At 35.2% G+C, this 22,637-nt stretch overlaps 1 protein-coding gene across 1 annotated transcript in view; it reads left to right on the plus strand.

Annotated features, from left to right (window-relative positions):
- The window catches only part of CSMD1 (CUB and Sushi multiple domains 1), a 1,076,561-nt gene that overhangs the window by 856,541 nt on the left and 197,383 nt on the right, over nt 1–22,637 (plus strand). Inside the window, exons 22-23 of the mRNA XM_083857383.1 lie at nt 14,449–14,618; nt 20,813–20,969. Of these exons, the coding sequence (XP_083713509.1) occupies nt 14,449–14,618; nt 20,813–20,969 (327 nt within the window). The remainder of the gene's footprint in view (nt 1–14,448; nt 14,619–20,812; nt 20,970–22,637) is intronic.

Here is a 22,637-nt window from a genome sequence, read left to right on the forward strand (position 1 = left end):
AGCCACCTACTTGCTACTATTTGAGGAAAAGAGCTTTAGTCTTAAAAAGTGTACAAAAGATCCACGCCCTTAGGGCTGACACCCTTTGCACTGTTTAAAGAACACATATTATAATTACCCAACATGGTGTTAAATTTCGCCCATCTGAGAAGACTAAACTTTTTCATTTTTTTCTTCATTAAAGGAGTACTTTTCCTATATAAGCCAATCCCTTTCCTGTCTAGCAAATTTTCTGTTTACATTGACATGATGTGGCTTTTCAAGGACATGATATGACTTTTCAAGAACATGCAGTCCTTCCACCTCTATATAAAAAGTATGGATACGCTGGGACTGACAATCTTCTCAGAGAGAATTTCTCATTCTTGAATTGTTTATAAGAAGGTAGGGGGGGTCATCCATAAAAAAAAATCTCATTTCCTCTAAGAGCTTTCTCAAAACACTCAAATAACAATGTTGGTTTCCTTGACAGTTTTCCTAGTAGCTGATAACTGCAGATAAGACACTGCTCTTTTTTACACAAGAGTACTCCATTCCATCTTTCCAGACATGGTAACTGCATTTGGGAGAACTTTCACACGATTTTTACTGAACTGGTGACTCACGGCAGCACGAATGCCATAGTTAGGCTTTTCTGCAGTTTCCCACAATATAAAGAACGTAGACAGTAATTTGAATGATAAAAACCTCTATCTACCTGTATGTAGCTGTTTTTTGTGATACGTTGTCTCAATGTACATTCACAGTGTTCTTTTTTACCCCTCTCCTCAAGTCACTGTAATTGAGAGGAATGTGACAATAAGGGGAACTCTGCTACTTTTCTATTTTGCACAATGCACAGAATTGAATAATGAGCACATCTCTACAGATAATATCAAGAGAAAATATCTTTCTAGCAATGCTGACACATGGCTACCTGGAAGATAAACATGCATAATATCTTGAAAAGAAATGTCGCTAGCCCATATATTTTGATTTGAGAGTATTGATGTAAACATCTGGGTTTTAACCATTCTGACATAACTTGTGATCTGTAAGGATGTTAACATTATCATCTGGTATGCTAGTGTAATTGCTTATGTTTTTACTATGTGTGATGGTTTAATTATCCACATCTACTTCTAGATAATTTACTTATCATTTAAAATTGCAGGGTTTGTATTGTGTGTGTGGGTGGAAAAAAAAGCTACTGGAGTACAGACAAGTTTCTCCTGATTATCTTTTGTCTAGTTGAGACTCGCAACCAGAAAATAGCTTTTGTCCTCTTCATTTGTTTACATTTTATCCAGTGTTATTATTTGTTGTTTAGTTGTTATTATTGCTTTAATTATTATTCCTGTGTTTTCTAGAAAAAAACATTCAAAAGCATACATTTTGTTAGTAATTTTGGTTGTGGTGGGTTGCTGACACTATTTCTACATATATAATTTATTCCCATTATGACATTTGCTTTTCACAGTTGCAGATGATGTATATACCTTTAAAAATACTTATCTTTATACTTATTTTATCACTGTGAAGACAAAACTGTCTGAGCATGGATGCAATATTCTTACCACTTTTTCCTTCCAGCAATAACTCTTTTTTCCTTTACCTATAATTACACAGTTCTGTTATAGCTTCATTTACATTTCACAGTTGACTACTTTTTCCTGAGGACAAACACCAGCCTTTAGTGAGTAGTCCCCCTAGAGTACAGATCCAAGAGTAAAGCTTCAAGGCAGTCACGCACCTCTGCCTATCCACAAAGCTGTGTGAATCTCAGGAGCTCAATGAATAGTGGTGTCCAGAAATGAGGTGGAACAGCTTCTTATTGAAGTCTATTGAACTCTCTGATTATGAGGCTAATGCACACCTAAAGGAGACTGTCAGATTTCTGATGTTATCATATTGTCATCAACCTTTTAAACAGGATCTACATGCTATTTCCAGGAAATCTGTAGCTAAGGCAGATTTTCTAACTCTCATCTAACAAACCAAGACTATACTTTTAATGATACTTTTCTTGCTTTAGAGTTTGTTTAAAATCCAACTATTCAGGAGCTTTATAATACTCTGTATTGGAGTTGTGTTACTGTTAGAAAATTAATTGAAAGCCTCATAGATTAAGAGAGGCATTCCTAAAACAAAGAAACAAACCAGTGAACCAGAAGACCATGAAAGCAAAATGAAAAAAAAAAAAAGTTCAAAAAAAAGAATCTCTAGTTCATTAGAGGTCATAAAAAGGACAAAAAGCTTCCATTTGGAAAGGTAGGAGAGACTTTTCTGTCCCCTAGGAAGGATATAAAGGAGTTGCTTCAGCTTATACACAATTGTTTTTGTATTTTTTGAGTTTTTTGTATGTTTTGAGTTTGGAGGAAAGGAAAGGAAAGGAAAGGAAAGGAAAGGAAAGGAAAGGAAAGGAAAGGAAAGGAAAGGAAAGGAAAGGAAAGGAAAGGAAAGGAAAGGAAAGGAAAGGAAAGGAAAGGAAAGGAAAGGAAAGGAAAGGAAAGGGAAAGGGAAAGCATACATTTTGGGGAAATAGCATGAAATAGCACCTACTGTGTTCTGACAAGATCTACAAAATTAAAATAATGTTTTCCTATTAAAATACATCTAAATTGCTTGTTATATACCTTAAACTAGCACACAATAAACAAAATTTGTTTTGTAAATATCAGCTGCTTACGTGGATCCAATTTAGATTCTTCACTTCCCACATCTGCCAACTATGGAAGTCTGCCAAAACACAAAATTCAAAGACAATGTTCTTTGACTCATCTTCTCTATAAAGGAAAAAAACCTACATGGTTACCTGTGTCTTCTCAGACTTGATGAGGAGTAGGGTACAGCAAAAGCAGAAGTGTTTACCAGAACAAGATACCTGTTTTGAGCATGCACATTTCCAGAGACAGGTGGCCAAGAAGTAGGGATTGAGGCAGATGAGGGAGTTTAGACTGCAGTGTCAAATGCATGTATCTGATGTACACTTAAATTATCTCCCTGGCACTTTTTGAAATGTGACTTTATCATTTGCAGTAATCCTCTAAAAAGGTGAGGAAAAGGTGAGCCTTTAAGTTTTGGTATTCCTTTATATGTGCACTGTGATATATTGATGAAATTCTGAAAGTGAGGAGAAATTTCATTCTTTCCTTCCCACTTGACAAAGGTACACTATTGACTGATTATTGAAGGCAAGGCATAAAAACCAGAGTGAAGATCCTGTTACAGTGAGCTGCAAAGTACAAAGCTGAGATATAGGTGCCTTCTCTTTTCACAAGTCTTTAATTTCATCAGGCCACATTTGACTCCTCTTGGGTCAAGCCACATTTGACTCCTCTTGGGTGGTCATTCACTTTCAAACCTGTCACTAATTTGCAGAGGGTTAATGTCTTTCTCTCCATTAGCTCTCTCTGAGAGTTATCTTGGCTTTCTTCCAGAAATCCTTTCAAAAGGCCCAGGTTACACGACAAAACCTTTCAGTAGGTCTCATGTACCCAAGTCATACTGAGGGGAAAAAAGAATTATCATTATAATTTCAGAAAATGCAGACAGTGAACATTTGAATTGCTCTTGGTAGATACACCTTTCAGTAACCCACTGAGAGGCAATGTCCTTTTCTTCACAACCCTCTCTGAGGTTGAATTTCTCCCACAGAAAACCTTTCGGTAGGTCCAGGTCACACCAGAAAACCCTAAATAACTTTGGACCACACTGGTCACTCTACCACCTCCAAGGGATCCTGTCTAATGTTACAATTATGTAATGCTCTAGTCTGGCCAGTGGGTTTGACTCCGGGTGGTGTGTGAGAGAAACAAAAAGAATTCTCAAGATCAGAGTGAAACAACACTATCTATATATCTATTCTATCCATCCTATCTATCTATCTGTGTGTGTGTGTGTGCATGTGTGAGGTGAGTTTATTTTAGAACAGTTTGTTTGCAATGGCAAGAAGGTGTGTGGCCATTGTTGTTATAATCTATGGAAACATAGAAAACATCATTTAAGAAAATATATAAGGAAAAAAGAGAGAGAAAGGATATCAGTAGATAGTGGAGAGAAACGATATCACTGCACAAGGATTCAGCTATGAGACTATTGCAACTCAGATGTCCATTGCTCAAAGCAATGGTTGTGATCCTGATCCACTGAGGGTGGAGAAAGCCCCCACAACTTAAAGTTCAGCAGGTCTTTGATAGTTTATGACATTTATGACATTTTCTAATGTTTCTCAGCATAGTGTAGCCAGTCATGCATCATTAGAAGGGATGAATACCTTTGGGCCTATGTCCCAAATGTCCTAATAACTTCCCTGGGAATGAAGTTTTACATCTGAGCCAGTTGTGTTTTCCCTTATCTGGCTCAAAGGCCACTTGTTGCTAAACAAAGGTCGGTTTGTAGTGGTCATCCCCCGTTGTGGTGCATTTTGGCTTTACCAAATTTCTGCATGCTTCTATTATCTGTTTTATAATGGTTTGTCCCTGTACCCCCATGTTAAAACCACTTTTGGTTTTTCCCTGGTATGAGTCCTGTCAATCACTCTGCAACCCTGCCCAGATGGCTAGGAAGTTGTAGTGGGGGTCCAAGGTGATTGGCAGAGTCCATGCCATCCCCTGACTTTTTTATGTATGGCATTGTTCTACTGATTGTCCCCTTCGTCTGGGTCACTCCCCCCTTTTCTGGGGAGTTGGTTCTGGGGATTGGTTCTAGATTGCCCTCTGCCCTTGTCCACACCCCCTGTAAATCTGAAATCCAAGAGGAAAAACTCACTTTTAAGTGGGCCCTCTGGGTGAAATAAACCGCAGCTGAAACTCACGTGGAAGTCCTCCTTTATTTCATGCCATCGCCACACTTTAGCCTGAGGCCAAGACCCACAACATCGGAAGGTACCAAGCTGTACTCCTAAATGCAGTTTCGGTGCAAGAGCGAGCTGACAAAAGCAAACTGAACCCCCACAATCCTCTGGTGATGGGTGCTCGCCCCCTCTGCACCAGGGCTGCTCGTAGGGAGATCAGAGATTTCTCTACCACACATCCAAAACACCTCCTCCTCCCCTTCATTTAGGGAGGTACAGACCTGGTCTCAGCAAAGCGTCCTGTTGCTTTTATAAATAAATGATTATTTGAGTTATTAACCCTTAACATTCCAGTCTCTCATAAGAGGGAAGAAGGGTTTGAATTTGTTCTTCAACTGTCCTTTATGTGATTGACTCAATAATTATATTATTTTATTTGCAAACTGCTTCTGTCTGCTTGTCTGCACTTTCCCTGCACACTATCTCTTAAAGAAACTGCATTTTTACCTGCATATGACATATAATGAAAATATTATTTGTGCACTACAAAGTGTACACTATGTTCAGCTCAAATTAGCCCTTCATGGTAAGGATTGAACAGAGTTCAAACACAACATATCAAAAATAAACTTGGTTTTGAGTGCTGGGGGTTTTTTTGTTTGGTTTGGGTTTTAACCTGCGTTATTTCCTGTCCCCCATGAGTCATTTCAACTGTTTGGAATTCCTAAATCAAGCTGTAAAAAATTTAAATGGTAAAGCTGAAAAGAAAGTGCTCCTATATATTTCCATTTCATATTTAAGTGGTGTTGTTCCTTCCTTTAATTTTATATGGCACTTGACTTTTTATAGTACATTAATACAGTATTTGAGTACAGTCTTCACAGAGGTATTGCTCACTGGTATTCACATTAATATCACATTAATTTATCATATTCAATTGTTATATTAAATACTACTTGAATAATTGGTAGGGTGCGTCAATAAAATGCTGATACCATTTAATAAGCTGTTTCTTTTTAACAGTTTAGTTAGTATTCATTGCAAAGTCATCAATTGTAATTAATATACTCTGTCATGTTATAGCATTGAGTTAATTTCCAGTGAGATTAAAACAAGTGGGGACCATGTTAACATGAATAGCATTGGAGATTTTTTGAGACCCTTGAGATCTGACATTCACTGTTTTCTTTAAAGTCGCTGTAGCATAAAATCTGTATTTGAGTTCACCTTTAAAAAGTCAAACTAAGTCTGAAAATTGCTGTTCATTTTTGGCTAGAGTTTAGGCAGAGAGAGCTCTCATTTAAGAGCTGCTCATGAACCAGAAATCTTATATAGCATCAGGAGCTGAGTCTTTGAATCTTCAGATAAAAATAAGGATGCTCATGCATTCGGGACCCACTGTATTCCAGAATCCTATTATTAAATACTATCACATTTGAATTGTTAAGTCTATAGGCTGTTTTCCATTTTATACAATGTATTTAATAGTTATTTGATGGTTTTGTTAATTTCTGGGTTTTTTTTATCCTAAAACGTTACATTTTAAAAGTACAACCAAAAGGTTGTGCTATTATTCCTTTCTTTTACTTTCAGTTTTTTGACAGAATAGTGAAGATTTGCTTTAGATAGTCTTGGAGTCTGACTGTGCCTGAATAAGTGAAATATGGTGCCACATAATAATTATAGGTATGAGTTGTCTCTATCTGAAAATTGAAATTTTAGTATTCAGGAATCACTACAGATTTCAGTTGGTACTCCATGGGCGCTCTGATTTTATTTTCAGAATGAGAAGGAGTAACTTGTACGAGACCTCAATTGTCTGGGCCCTGGTATGAAATGTTAGTCACATATGGTTAGAAGGAATAAAGATTGACTCAAATAACCCTTTGGCCTTCTTTCTATGGTTTAAGATTATGTCTGCTATGTGTTGTTTCCTGCTAAGACAAATAATGTAGGGGTGTTATGTCCAAAGCTTATTATCAGATGATACTAGAACAAGTACACAAAAATGTCAAAATAATTGAAATACAAAAAAATGCCCTTATCTTGGTTTGTGGAAATAATCCCTTGAGGCCAATTAACATCATAGGATTTGTTTTGACAATGTGAGTAGTGCCTTTTTTCAGTGGCATATGGATTGAGAACTAATTAAGCAAACCACAGAAAAGGATTTGCCTGCTGTTTAGGCCTTCTTTTCCTGCTGCATTGTTCTGTGTATTTGAATGGTACAAAAAAAAACAGAATAAGAGGTTTGTTTTCAGCAAAGCATTTCAGTAGGGTTTTCACTGAGGCATTCTACCCTCACCACCATCATACTGGTGTTGCTTAAAGAATATTAAGAGATGCTGACATGAACATGCTGGTGTAGAGCAGTCCACAGCCAATGATCTAACTTGAAATCCATCTTAGAGAAGCAAACAGAGAGAAAAAAATAGAGAAAAAACAGGGAATGCCCTTCCTCAAGCACCAACTGATAAGACGAAGGAAAGAATACTCAGAAAAAAAATTCTCTCCAGTAAAGGTAGTTGTGGCAGTAATAGTGATTATAGTAAAGAGAAAAAAAGCCAATATTTTCTTCCTTTCTCCCTGGTACAGTTACATTTTTCATGCATATCTTCTCAAGATTCTCATTGGTAGCTTATGATACTGTTTGCACCAAATGGATCACATGTGGGTGCTACAGACTAAATAGTATTCAACAGGATATATTTGCGCATATATTTTCTTGTGTAATATATATTGTTCATTAAATAACTATTAACTGCTCATTGTCTACAAGGTTCTATTCAAGTATGAAGTTACAGGCTGAATACTATCAGATCGAGTGATGTGATCTTTGTATAGAGTTACAGGCAAAAATTACAAGGCAAAAGAATGAGAAGTGGGATGAGAACAGCATGATTTAAAAATCAGTGGCAATCACTTTTTAGGAGAAACCCAGCATAACATTGTTTCTGAATTCAGTAGTGCCAGGTGAGAACAGCCCTTGTGAAACCAGAGTGAAGGTAATGCTGCCGTCACCTGGCAGTGTGCAGATGAAAAGTTACAGGTGCACTCTCAAGGGGAAGGCAGGCTGAAGAATTGGAGATGAAGAACAATACAGACTCAGACACTGTGCAGTGAGTTGCTGTGGGAACTCCACGTGCGTCTCAGCCTGATGCAGCATTCCAGTTAACATGAAGCTTCAGCTCCTAGCACCGTATTAGATTTTGTACGTGAATCCATGCTGAAGTCCAGTCATGTAGTGTGTCTGACCTGCAGGAGTCACATGCTCAGCTTTAGAGAACCCTCACTGACTGTAGCTAAACCCTAAGTTTTTGCTATTATTTGAAGGGAGAGCATACAATACTTTATCTGTGATCCCCTTTGCTCATTTATTGATGTTGCATAATCATCCTACTGGATAACAATGTTGTCCAACAGAAACATAATGTCTGAGCTCAGCTTCTCATACTTCATGAACTGCTGCACAATTTTGTAAATATGACAAAGGTATTCTGCACTCAGTAGAGTGCTTTGTGTCAGAGAAGCCTTTAAACTGACAACATACTACTTTTATTTGATCTCTGCTTTGGTGATCTGCTTAAAATCCTGTCAAACCTTTTAGCAAGATGTATGGAAGAAAAAATAATAAAGAAAACTTTTCCATTAAACAAAGTTATTGTTACATTTTACATGAACTATATTTCAAAGGAATTCAAAATCCCTGAATTTTGTTTGTTTTATAGTTTGTGCTCATATTCAGGAAGTGTTTGATGATCTTCAAAAGATCTACCCTCTGCAGTTTCCTTTTATCCAATTTCAAGTGAGACAATGAAAGAAAGAAGAAAGTTACTTATTTAGATAGAATTTAAGTGACTTTATTAACCAAAAGAGCAAAGAATGGGGTCAAGTATCTGTTCCAGACAGATTACTCTCTCTGAAAGGGAACAAAAGAACAGTTTGATGAAGCAGCATTTTTCAGTCTGCTGCAGCTCTTACCAAGGTTATAACAGACAACTTGGAAACTGTAGTGAAATTAAAGCCTGTAGTTCCTCCTCTAAAATCCTTTACATGTGGCAACAGGTTACATACAGTCAATATTAGTATACCTTTTGAATTTTAAGGTGGATACTTCTGATTTTGTAATAAATATATAAAACTAACTTTAAAAAGCACACAAGATTTGAATGTTATAATAGAGAGTTAAATTAATTTGCTTTTGTCTGCTTTCTGACTTTTGAAACACAGAGGCAGTACAAAATAGATTGTTTTTTCTTTATAATGGAGATGTGTTGAGGAACCTTGTCTTTTGAATGCTGTGTTTTGGCAGACTTCCCTAGTTTGGCAGACCTGGGAATGGAAGAATCGAAATTGGATTCATGTAAGCAGCTGATATTTACAGAGAAAATTTTGTTTACTGCGTACTAGTTTAAGCTATGTAACAAGTGATTTAGATGTGTTCTAATATGAAAACATCCTCTTAATTTTATATATCTTGTAGTAGGTGCTACAAGTATATATCTTGTAGCACACGGTAGGTCCTTCCTTCCTTCCTTCCTTCCTTCCTTCCTTCCTTCCTTCCTTCCTTCCTTCCTTCCTTCCTTTCTCTTTCTCTTTCTCTTTCTCTTTCTCTTTCTCTTTCTCTTTCTCTTTCTCTTTCTCTTTCTCTTTCTCTACCCCTTGGACTCAAAACATTTTAATCTACCCAATGGATTTAGGTGTCACTGACCATATTGATAGTAAAAAACCTAGAACTTTGAATCAATATGTTTTATATCTTGAAAAGTGAAATAGATTGATGCAGAAAGAAAGGAAAGGGAGACAGGCAACATAGAGAAGGGATCTCTGTTACATCAAAATATGTATTTCAGTGCTACATAATTTTATAGCAATTTTTAGGTATTATATGCAGATTTTAAGCTCTTAAATTGTACCTACATTATAGTAAGCTAAGCATATCACATAAACCCCAGAGAGCACTGTAATATATATATATATATATATTTAATAGCTGCAGCTTGAGGAGCTAGTCCTGAAAATATTAGTTACATAGAGCATGTTCAGTGGGTACGTTATAGATTACCTCTTCACCTAAATTCACGCTGATATTTCCAACACAAGGTTGTAGATCAAAATATGGAGAAAGAATATCAACAGTAATTACCTGAAGATCAGTAAAGATTATTTCTCCTGGCAAATTCCATACGTGGTAAGGTTTGCATAATGTAAGGCTTGTAGATACTAATCCAGATATAGTTGATTTTTATTGAAGAAAGGATGCATATTTGTAATATTCACTGAATTGTAGTTAATAAATAAAGTTACAATCACATACAAGATGGTTTTTTCTCACGCGGGGGAGTGAGAAATCTTTTTCATCTTTCTGGGCCAGGGAGGTAGTTCATATTGCCAAGATGAAACCAGGTTTCTGGAACTAAGCAGGTATCTGGGAGGCATTGAAGTAAGGAAGTGGCCTCTGCAGTCAAGAACGAAGAGCTCTTTCAAGATACTGTGATAGCATTTTTCTGTTTGAGATACTAAAATCAGTAGTTACTCACAGAACACCTGTGCTAGATAGGTAATGTTGCATGGCATCTTTCAAGACTGGCAGTGTTTTATCTTTCAGTTACCATAGGTGGACAAGCCATATCCCTTCTTCACACAAAACTGCCATGGCTTGATCTCTCATCAAGAATATAAGAGGTGTGGCTTCATTTGCTTTGCTTCTGTAAAAGAATTTTAAACTGTATCTGATGCTTGTTAGAAGAATCATTGTGTAAATGTGGCCAAAGACTTTTATTTATTTTTGCATAAGGAATTAAAGATTAATTGGAGACGAAGAAATGGAAGTGAACATGAATGTATTTTTCCTGTCTAGTTGTTTGGCATTCACAAGGTAACAGTGAATGTTGACTAATGAGTTACTTCAGAATTTTATTTCCCAACTCTTGCATGTATGAGAGTTTCTCAGAAGTATTCCTTCTCCCTTATTTAATGCCCTACCCACTGTGCTAAAGAGGTTTGTTAACATTTGTTCGCTTTGTGACTGATTTTCAAATCTCTCTGTGTGAGGCAGAAGTCATAGGAGATGCATGTTCAAATCCCCAGAGGAAAAGTGAATTGAATTTAAGTGTCACACATCCTGGCTGCATGTGTTAATTATTATATTAAAAAGTAGAAGCAGTATCAGCTAATGTAAATATATTCAAAGAAAAAACATGACTTTTTCCATACCAGTGAAATATTAGGGCCTTGGAGTGGAGACATGCCTTTGCTTGAGCTTTTCCTGCTGCCAAGGCCAGACTCAGTATTGCATTTCATGGCTGTTCTTTTGAGTTTCTAGTTCATAATTATGAGAAGCATGATCATGCAGTTCTGGACTACGGTGTGCAGGAACATTTAGAAAAATATTCAATTAAAGTCCTTAGGGCATAAAGTCCACTTTATAGCTGGTCATTGCTCACAAATGGCAGAGATTACAGTCATTAGCACACTTAGATGCTCCAACAGTCTGGAGAAAAAAGGAATTTTTCCATGGACGAGGACAACATTTCTTTGAAAAAAGTCAGGCCAAGACATCAAGGGAGCTAATTAAACACAGCCTTGACTTGCTATCCTAAGATTAGCAAAATATAGCTAGAAAACTTTAACCTGAGCTGTGACAGGTTTTGTATAAATTGAGGAAGGGAAGTTAAAAAGCAGGCCTTAAATTCCTTTTGAAGCCTCTTTCTAGGGTTGGTGTTAGTGATTTGCTGACTGACACAAAACAAGTAGGAAACTTGACTGGCCAGATGACACAAGCAAATCTTTGTCACGATAATGAAGGGAATGATGTGGTTTGATGAAACTGCATAGCTCTCAGATATTTGCAAGGGATTTGAAAAGAGGTAATGTGCACTGAAAACAGAATATGATTTTATAGCATGGGTTGGAGGTATATGAGTGCCAACTTGAGTTTAGAGATCTTTGCCATGTAATTGAAGTTTAGTAAATAATTGTTAGTAAATAATTGTTAGAATACGTCTGCTTCTTGCATAAAGTAGAGTACTTTAGAAGGGTAATAGTATTTTAACTTTAGTTTGTAACTCTCATTATTCCTGATCTTATATGTCAGTACTTTTATTCACAGATTTAAAATTACCATTGCTTTGAACCTTGTAACATAGACTTATTGGAGCAAGAAATATGTTCAGGTCTAGATTTTGGAAAGCTCATTGTACACTTTCTCTATAACTGCATATGTCTTTAGTGGTTTACATTGCCTCACTGAAACAAAATGTAGAATATTGCATAAACATTAAGTAAGAAAAAATCCTTTGCTTCTCTCCCTTTTTTCTCTTCAACATTGTATTTGTGTATTTCTAGTTCTTTAAAGGAGGTAGATAATAAGATACTAATGCAGCCTAAGGCACCATTGCTTTTTGCATGCATCTTTACCTAGGCAAACACTAATTTGCAGAAGGCTTGTGTAGAGTACTGGTGTTGTAAATGTTTCTCATTAATGTGGCATTATTGTTGGCATTGCTTTGAATTACATTTATAAACTTAATAAGTTCCACCTTTTTCCTAAAATCCAAGACAAAAATAGCTACATATGGATATGTATGCACCAATAGTACAGAGAGATGTGTATACATAGCCATATGTAATAGATATCACATACCTGACCATGCTTTACCAAAGAAGTATCAAAATCAGTGTCCTACAGTTCTTTGAAACATTTAGACAATGTAAGCTGACTTTAAACATGTTAGAAATACTTTATGCATCCTACATTTCCTAACAAAGAAAGAGCTCATTGGTCTGAAGTTTGGTGGCAGGGGTTCTTATTCCGCAACACCCTTCTGCCTGCTAAATATAATGTAGATCAAAACTGAAGCTAAGGAAGGGGACAATATAAAGCTCTGCTTTAAAATAGCAAATGAACTCTAACTAAAGAATGCTAGATAAAGATCCTGAGCCGATTTATTGGTGATTTCCTTTTTCATTTTGCCTAAGGAGATCCCAAATGCAGAGTAGAACTAAGGCTTCAGGTAAGTTTGCAACTGTCTCATTCCCCCTTCCTTTCTTCCACTTTTCATCCTTCCTTCCTTCCCCCTTCCCTCCATCCATCCCTGCTTCCTTCTCCTTCTTACTCCCTTTCTTTCTTCAGATTTATTGTAGGGAGGAAGTAAAAAATACACTCGTTTTATACTTTTCAAAAGCAAGAGGCACATAAATTTGATATCTGTGAAGGCCTCAGAAATGTAAATACAAAATATTTAGGCTGCTTATTTGCAAATGCAAATCATACATTTCTTCTTGAATATATTTAAATCAATTATTTTCTGATGTATTTGCTGGTCTATCTTTACAGTGTATTTTCAAAATTATTCTTTACACATATGCTTGTTAAACTATATTGAGATTTACCTAAAACTGTATTTTAGGTAAATCCCACACACACACTTCCATAAATAAATGTTTTAACATCCTAAAACCCCTAAAAATCTAGTAAACATTTTTAGAAAAAATACAGATTTTTTTTGTTTCTAAGCCTATGACTTCTTTGATAGGGCATATATGTTGTTTTACAATTATACAATAATTTTTTATTATTATTATATCTGTTATGTTTTTACAAAACTCTGAATGAGATCTAATGATGTTTAGGTCAAAAAACCATAGTATAGTTTATCCCTAGACTGGAAAATAAGATATAAGTATCAATCTCATTCACCTAAAAAGAAGTTGAAAATTAATAGTTGGTACGTTAATGTTACTGTGAGATTTTATAAAGTGATTTTTTTTTAAGTGGTTTTAGTATCTGTTTGTACAGATACATCAGTACACCAATATTATTTGCTGTCTGTTTGGATGTTTTAATTTATGTGATGTAATTTATGTTGCATATATGGAATAATTTTATTAGCCTTTGTTCAGAATTCAAACTGAGTCCATGGTCTGGAACATACCACTCCTACTCTTTATTGTTTTCTTTACTGAGGAGCTACAACAAGAAATGTCTAATGAAAGTGTCAATAGGTGCTTACTACATATGGCTGCGAAAAAGACTCACCTCCTTTTTACCCAGAAAGGAAAGAATCTGTCTCCTTGACACGGACTGATGTCAATTTTTTTTTTTTTTTTTTTTTTTTTTTTTTTTTTTTTTTTTTTTTTTTTTTGTGTGTGTGTGTGTGTGTGTGTGTGTGTGTGTGTTTTGTTTTATTCCAGGTAGAGAAATCATGTTTGAATGTTCTTGATTTAGTACCAGATTGTTTTTTGGTTTTTTTTGGCAGCTCATTGTCTGGTTTTTTAAATACTTATATTTATGTAAAGCCGGATATAGAGGTAAAATCAAGATTATGTTTTTTTGAAATATTACCACAGTAACTATATTTCAATAAAGCATTCAATTTTTATGATATCTAGGCTAACCTGCAATATTGCTTAGTCTGATGAGAGGATCAGGGGATAGATTGGGGATAAAAGCACATAAGTGCACATAATAAACAGACCCAGTGAAAAGCAAGAGATGGCAACCTTGACAGGGTTCCTAGGAGTTGATCCTACAGATGAGACCTATTAGAAATACACTTTTCCTAAACAGCTTGTTAGAGATTTCAGAAAGTCTAAGTATTATTGATAATAACTCCTATTTTCTTGAATTGGATAATTCACTTCTTTTGTTTTAATGTGTCTATTTTCTTTAGCTGAATGTGGAGCAACTGTCTCTGGAAATGAAGGAACATTGTTGTCTCCAAATTTTCCATCTAATTATGACAACAACCATGAATGTATCTATAAAATTGAAACTGAAGCTGGAAAAGGAATCCATCTTAGAGCCAGGAGCTTTCAGCTGCATGAGGGAGATATTGTTAAGGTAATAAGAAAAAAATATATTTCACTTTCTATGCTAAATATTCACATAGCATGAATAAATCTGTTTCCAATGCCAATTATCTTTATTTTCATTCCACTTTCTGACACAAAATTAATGAATTCTAGCTGGATAGCACCAAATCATGCCTTTATACTAGATTCAGTGATTTATACTAGATTCAAAGAAACTATAGGAGACATTGTGAGTTCAATTACATTTTTAGAAATATTAGACTGTTTAAAGTGGTTTAAAACTTAAAAGGACATCTAAAATTTGGATTTTGAATACCTAGTATTTTTTTCTCTTTGCACAATAATTATAAATGTAGCAATGGATTTTTTTCCACTAAACAGAAACTAATATTGCAATACTGACTAAAACTGCAGTTCTAGAAGATGTCTTTCAGTATTTACATTGCAGGTAACCTTTGAAACAGGGCCTAAATATGTATAGATTTTGAGCATGTACTTTTCTACATTATGATAATAGATTGCCTTTTCCTAATACTAGCTGTTACATTATTATATGTACTGAAAATCCTGATACTCATCTGAAGTGTTGACCATATATTAAGTTAGTCTTTCAAATTTATGTCTCCAAATTTTCAGTTAATAAATACTTAAAATCACAAAGTATTCATAATTCAGTTAGCAACTTCCTTTCTGGATATATCCCAGCAAACCATTTAACATTTAAAAAATTGCTGTCTACATTTCAAACTTGATTTTTTTAATTTGCACTGAGTGCTTCTCACAAGGAGTTTAAAGATAGAATTGTTATGGATCAAATATTGGTGGCTATATTTTTATCCATTTCATCATCTCAAGAGCTTCCTTATGTAATTAAGTGTGACAATTCAATTCCTGCAAAAACAAGGCATTTACAGGTGGGATGAAGGTGGGGAGGAAAATAGTCTTCATTTTAATATAGAAATTAGTATCCTTGTTATTATAGCTGTTCTTTTCAAAAAGTACAGTCTGTGTTTGACCATGAAATAAGCAAAACTTATAGTTTATAGATTAGAAAGTTACAATCAAAAGAAGAGCATTTTCTCCATCTTTACTCACAAAAACATTGATAATAAATGCTACCATGTATAAAACAATGCAAGACCTTGGTTTTGCTTTTAGATCAAAAGGGAATTGAGTAGGTGAACAAATTACATGGTCTGTATTTTCCTTTGCTCCCATTATCCATGGTCTGACAGTGCAGATCCCCAAAAGTATTTTTTGCTCTGAAGAGATGCAGCAGAGGAAAAAGAACTTAATTGCCCACTGAGTCGCTTGAATGTGGTACATAAGTCTCCCAGAAGCTTTGCAGATCTCTGGTATATAAATAATTTAATAAACTACTTAAAAATCTGCAACAAAAAATCCTTTAGAAAACCCCAAAGAAACAGCCAAGAAACTCAGTTATCATTCAGAACATCTCATGAGTAATGTCCAGTGTACTTAGGGATATTCCTCAGAGATACAAGGAAGATTTGCCTGAGACAAAGCTTTTCTAAGCAATCTGTTAGACACTTTCTTCTTTTATAGTTCTTTTAGCACAATACTTCAGAGGATCCAAAGGAAGCAAAGGCAAATTTGTGGTGCTGTCTGAACTGCAAGGACTGTTCTCTGGTTTTGAGTCAGTTGGCACAGCACAGCTTCCATTTATACACTTAAGCTCTCTTCCACCAATTACGATCTCTCTATTACCTGTATTTATGAAAATAAAGTCTATTTCCTCTCTCTTCCCATGCCAGGATGTCCTTTTACACATTTCCATTGATATCAGCACTTTGGCAGTGCTGTGGACTTCAAAGCTTGCTTTCTTTCCTATCTGTGCCCAAAATACGAGCACAATGTGTTATAACTCCAGCCTTCTATCGTGTGCTGCACAGAAGGAAGCTGCAAGACTGCCTTGCTGGCAGCTTGCAAGGGATACACTAAGCTTAAGAATATTTTTAAACCTTATGCTGAAATATAGGGCATTTTCCTAGCTCAGTATCTTACTCTGTTTTACAAGAAAAATCTGTAAGTACGTAATGTTCCATTGAGTGTGGGCGCCCAGGTCCCCAGCAGCAGTGGGAACTGCGGGAGCTCTGCGAGGGGCGGCCGGGGCTGCCGGATACAGCCAGTTCCAGCCGGACACAGCCAATTCCAGCTGGATCCAACTACCCACTGCAGGGTGTGGCTGAGCCAAGGCTGGGGCAGGGGCACTGAGGGGAAACATAGGTAAAGAAGGGCAAAAAATGCTGCACAATAGTGCATGATAAAGAGGGCCAATAAAAGCCTGTAATAATAATGTAATAATCCCAAGATCACTCACCAGGAGTCAGACAAAGCACATCATGTTACTGTTTGAGGTAAGATCATTACAAACTACATGAAGATGTAGCTTTCAAAATGTTTGCAATGTCAGCAAACTATATAGGCTTTTCCTTCCCAGCTTCCAAAGGAATATTTTAAAAGTGTATCCCTTTGAGATGATTTTATGCTATAAAATCTCTGCAGTTAAGGAAATTTGGTAAGTCGAGCTGTATGTAATTTCTTTTTACTGGCACAATGAGAAACTTCAAGAAACATTAAAAAACTCTAGCCAGCATTTCCTTCTCCTTCAGGTGAGTGTTGCACATTCCCACAGGAGGTGCAGATACATTAGCAATATTACTGGAACATTTCTCCTCATGAATAACTGTAGCACTGTCCTCTCCTTTCGTCATATTTTACGCCCAGCAAGGAAAACACTTTCAGTTCCTCAAAAATGGGGAAAAAGGATATCCCTAGATATTTTGGCTAAATTAACGTTAAACAGAGCTCCAGACAACTCTGTGATCATTCCCCACTGCCCCCAAGATCAGCTTCTGCAGTTTGACTACATCTCTAATGTTAAACTCTCAAATCTTGCACAATAAGGTGGCTCATTGGAACTGTATCTCAGAAAGAGTCCCTGGCCTATGCAGCTCCTGCATTAATGCTTTCTCAGGGAAGATTTGTGAAGGTGTTAGTAAGTCTGCATTAAATGTGTTCCAGGGTTGTACTGACAATAAATACTGTGTAGACAATCAAGTTGTGGCGGCTTGACTCCTGCTCTGTCACTATTTACTGGCTTTGAAAATATAAACTAATCTGCAGCTCTATATATCAGCCCAGTATTCAAGTGGGAATATTGAGGCTGGATATTGAGGCTGCAGAGTGCATGGAATGGCATATAATTTGCAAGAGTATTTCTGGCATCCATAAGACCTAGTGCATGAGGAAAGGTCAAAACTATTACTTTCAAGAAGAATGCATGCAGGTTAATGTCTGTAATTTGTGGGCAAAGCATTCTATAGCTGTGACAAAATTTGAACTTGAATTACTGGGATAGAAATATAAATTTAAGTAAAGTCATCAAAATGGTTTCACCATTTTGAAGGACATATGACAAAACTGAACAGTTGGATTATCTCTTTATTTTAGAGCTTATCCTTTCTCACTCACTAACACTTCATCTTCCTGGTCTCTATGTTTTAACTGCCACTTGAAGATTCATAATTCTTTAAAGTGGCTACCTTTGACAGAATCTTTATAATGCAACTGCAGTGAATTTATCAGAGGTAAGAGGAAAAGCAGAATATAATATTCTGTTTTTCATCTTTTTTGCCAAATAGACCTTTATTTTCTTCTGCAAGACTGAGGAAATTGTATGTGCAGCATGCAAATTATATTTCAAATGGGTTCTCATATTTCAAATAAGTTAAATGTATGTACTAAATATGAACCAATAGTGATAAATAGTCTAGACTATTTTATTAAATGTATGCTGTACCTCTGGAATCAGTGGCATATGACATGACACAACGGTTGTACACAAGCTATCTACTGGGAATGATCCTTGGCCCACATTAATTAACATTAAAAGCTAAAATTTTTACACTGGTAAAAAAGTGTTTTCTTTCCTAGCATGGTTCAACTAACTTTTCAGTGCAAACAAGGGAGATTCAGTGCTTGTATTTGTTCACTAACAATGTTCCATTTATTGGTGTATATATGTACTTGCTTATGTCTGTAATGTGAACAACAGATGGACAAGTCTCACCACAAATTGTACTAGCTTTTTTTTGTTTGGTTGGTTTTTGATTTTTTTTTACATCTGTTTTCACAGGGTTTCTCATATCTAATTTTAATTTCATGAAACACTGTTTTCATCTGAGTCTGGATTAATCTTGAGGGATTCTCTTATTTAACTTGTTAGTCCTCAGGTAGGAAGAGTATCTCTACCAGTCAGTGAGGTAGAATGCTGTTGAAACAAGATGTCTGTAATCTTTAGCTGTGGGGTTTTTTTGTTTGTTTGGTTGGTTTGTTTTGTTTTATAGATGAATAAAAATCTCTTTTTAAACATAGCAGCATTTTTAATTAATGACAATTAGTGGAAATTACATTTCAAGTATTAACTCTCAGATGAAGTGTAATATATCTATGGAAATAAATCTTATGGGGAACAAATGATTCTTTACTTTGTACAATAGATTTCCAGCTCTAATAAATAAAGCATAATCCGTCCATGAAACTGATTGGTAGTTCTGTCCCAAGGCAATGGTTAGAAGCTTGCAAGTAATTTTTCAGATACACTTAGCATAGCTTAAAGTCATATTTCTTCCAAGAGGTGGACCTTAAGTATGTGTAACTGCTTGCATGAACCTTAAATACAATGGATTTTATCTTCTGAGACATCTCATCTGTGTGCCTTGGTATAAGACAATCTTTGCATCAATAATAAAGACTGAATGTATTATTCTATCAATTATTTTTCAAAAGTTTATTTTAGAGTAGGTAATATTTATATCTGTGTAGGTCTATAAAAGTCAGAATATGCTTTTGTCTTAAAAAGTCTTTATGCATGTTGTTTTTATTATTTTATTTTGTAAATGGCATTTGAGATTAACATGATACTTTCAAGATATTTACCTATGGATGGCATGCTGGTATTTTCTCCACAGAAAAAAACAGAACTGCCTTTAATTTTTGGTCCTCACCTACAAATGTTGGAATGGTCTGTCATCTCAAAAGAAGCATTTCTAAATTTTGTTAATAGATCTAACTGGACATTCAAATAGGAAAAAACTGCCTGTGACTCAGAGGTAGCAATTTAGATTGTTAAATGGGTCACTTCTGCTTCTCACTTCAATCAGTATAAATCCACAAGGTCTACAAGTGGAGGGATGAAAATCCAGTTCTTGAAATACTTACTGTAATTGTAGCTTTTGTGCTGTTTTTTTCTAGGACACATGAGATAAGGGCAAATTATCTTTCATTTCATATCAGAAACCAGCTGTTCAAATCAATTTTTTGCTTTTGTATAAGCATCAACATGAGATTTCATGTATGATGTATATTTACACGCTTTATATTGCTTATTTTTCTATGAGAAAGTAGAGGAGGCTTATTTAATTTAAAGAAGAAATTAGCTTTTTAAGTTTATCTTCAGAAAACCAACAAAACAAAACTGCAGAAAGTTTTTTTGCTCTTTGTGACTTTCAGGGTTTTGCAATAAGAAAAAAATATTTTTTTACCCACTTGGCAAGAGTTTTTACTTCTTCTGTATTTGTGAACTGCTAAAAGGCATTTTTAAAAATTCTAGGATTTGAAAAAGTACATAGGTTGATATTGTTGAAAGTTTTCAGTAAAATAACATGGTAAATAAGAACATCTCTACAACTAGTTTGGAAATAGACTTACATATCCTTTTGAAAACTTATCAGTCTTTGTTAAATCCTTTAGTAAACCAAATTGCTGAAGGCTTAAAGCCTGAGATAAAAGATTTTTGCTAATGATATATCCAGACAGAAGAGAACAGAGTAGGCTGTAAGCGGTTTACCTTCAATGATGATTTCAGAACTTATACTTCTGTTGGCCTTTGTGAATAATCAAGAAAATAATCTAAGTTTATGAAATCTCAAAAGATAAAATTGCATATAAATATTAATCTCTTTCAAGATCATCTCACAAAACCAAAAAGACAAAAAGACTATAAAACATCTTCAGGGAGGCAGAATATTTAAGATTTCACTGAACTGTATAACCCAGGGCTATATATCTCTCAAATAGGTACATTAAGGTTTTGGAGAAACTATTGGCAATACGTTGCTAACTTTGGAATTGTTGTATAAATGAAACCCTTTTAAATATTTAGATTTGATGTCCAATTTCATGCTCTGTTTCTGCAAGGTGTATGATGGAAAAGACAGTTCGTCACGCTCTCTTGGAGTCTTCACCAAAAGGGACATGATGGGAGTTATTCTTAATAGCACCTCCAACCATATGTGGATAGAGTTTAATACCAATGGATCTGATACTGACCAAGGATTTCAGCTGTCTTACACAAGTAAGTAGCTCATAAATATGATCTGACTGATTGCTTTGCAGAGAAATGTGTATTTCTCACCTGTAGTGACTTATTTTTGAATGATGAGGGTAATCCTAGAATGTACTGCGGTTAAGAGACCAAGATTTACTTGTCTACGTAACCTAACTACATAGGTGTTAGTAATTTAAAAGCACTGTTGAAAGCAAATTTGTAAGTTTTTGAACTTAGAAAGCATGATTATTTTTAAGACTTAGTAGTGGCATTGTGAAATATGTGGGTTGAATATATTAGTTGTTAAACTAATACAAACAGCGAACGTACAGAAAGTCAGTGTTTTAAAATGGAAAGTTCAGTCTCTGCAGTCAGATAGAGAAGAGAAAAGAAGTGAAGAAAGTGAAGAGAAGAGAAAAGAAAATAAAATAGAAATAAATAGAAAAATAGTAAAAATGGGAATTTAAAAAAAAAAAAAAAAAAAAAAAAAAAAAAAAAAGAGAACCTCTGTGTACACTTTTAATCTGGCCTGACTGCTTGTCAAGATCAGAGTGGAGTATACTGACTTGACAAACACTGCACTTGACTGTATGCAATTAATTGAATTAATTTTGCTGACAAAACAATGAGGTTTTTGTGGGGAATAACTTTGGGGATTTTTGGGGATTTTTTGTGGGGAATAACTTTGGGGATTTTTTGTGGGGAATAACTTTGGGGATAACTAGTTTGTTTCCAATACATGAAAAGAGGTACTTTTCCAGGTTTCAAGGAATCTCCAAGTTCCATTTACTTTGAATTTATTGTTTTATGCATTCCTTTCCATGAATTGCTGTTGAATCTTGCAGAGCAGAGCTCCACAACATAAATGGCACAGAAATGGAATCATTGCTCAGTTTAGTATATCTGATATTTACCCTTTTGTTTGGAGCAAGCTGTGGAATAACTTTTTAGATTCTTCTTCCTTACAGATCCACTGAAGAATGACACTAAGGACATCTACTCTAATTTGCCTAGAGAAACTCTAAAAATTTTACTTTGAAAGAAAAGAAACCAAACATCTGTTTTAAAAACAATCTTATTTAAGGGGCTCTGATTTCAAGGGTCTCAAATCAGTTTCTTTCAAATCCTGCTTCAGTGATCAGTTTCGCCTACTGTTTACAAATGTAATTTTACTTAAAAATAGAATTTTGTCAAATTTCTACATATGATTGCTTTATTTTGTTGCACTTTAAGATTTGCTCTCCTGCACCATATTTTTCTGTGTAAGATAAGATACAATAATTCAGGTCTTAAGGCTTTTTTTTCCTGATTGCTTGATTAGGACAGTTTTGAAACTCTGTTTTCTATTCTTCCACGTATTTTCATATTTTCTGAAGTGTGTAGACAGAATTCGACATAGTCTGTTAATTGTAATTTTAATACCAGGTAGAGAGGCAAAACTTATTTTCCTATGTCTGCATAAAATTGTACTTTTTTTTTTTCTTTTATTTTGGTTGCCAAGATCTAACTTTATCATATGTAACCAGTTTCCAGCCATTCATGTTGAAAAGCTTATCTGTAATGACTTTTGTCCCTAATTTCTCTCACCTGAGACAATCCCCTGTTGTAAATACAAACTAATATTTTACTTCTCACATGAATTTTCAGGAAGCCAAATCCAATATAATAAATTTTGAGACATTGACCATCCAACCA

The sequence above is a fragment of the Zosterops lateralis genome, assembly GCF_965231275.1.
Source record: "Zosterops lateralis genome assembly, chromosome: 3".
Lineage (NCBI taxonomy): Eukaryota > Metazoa > Chordata > Aves > Passeriformes > Zosteropidae > Zosterops > Zosterops lateralis.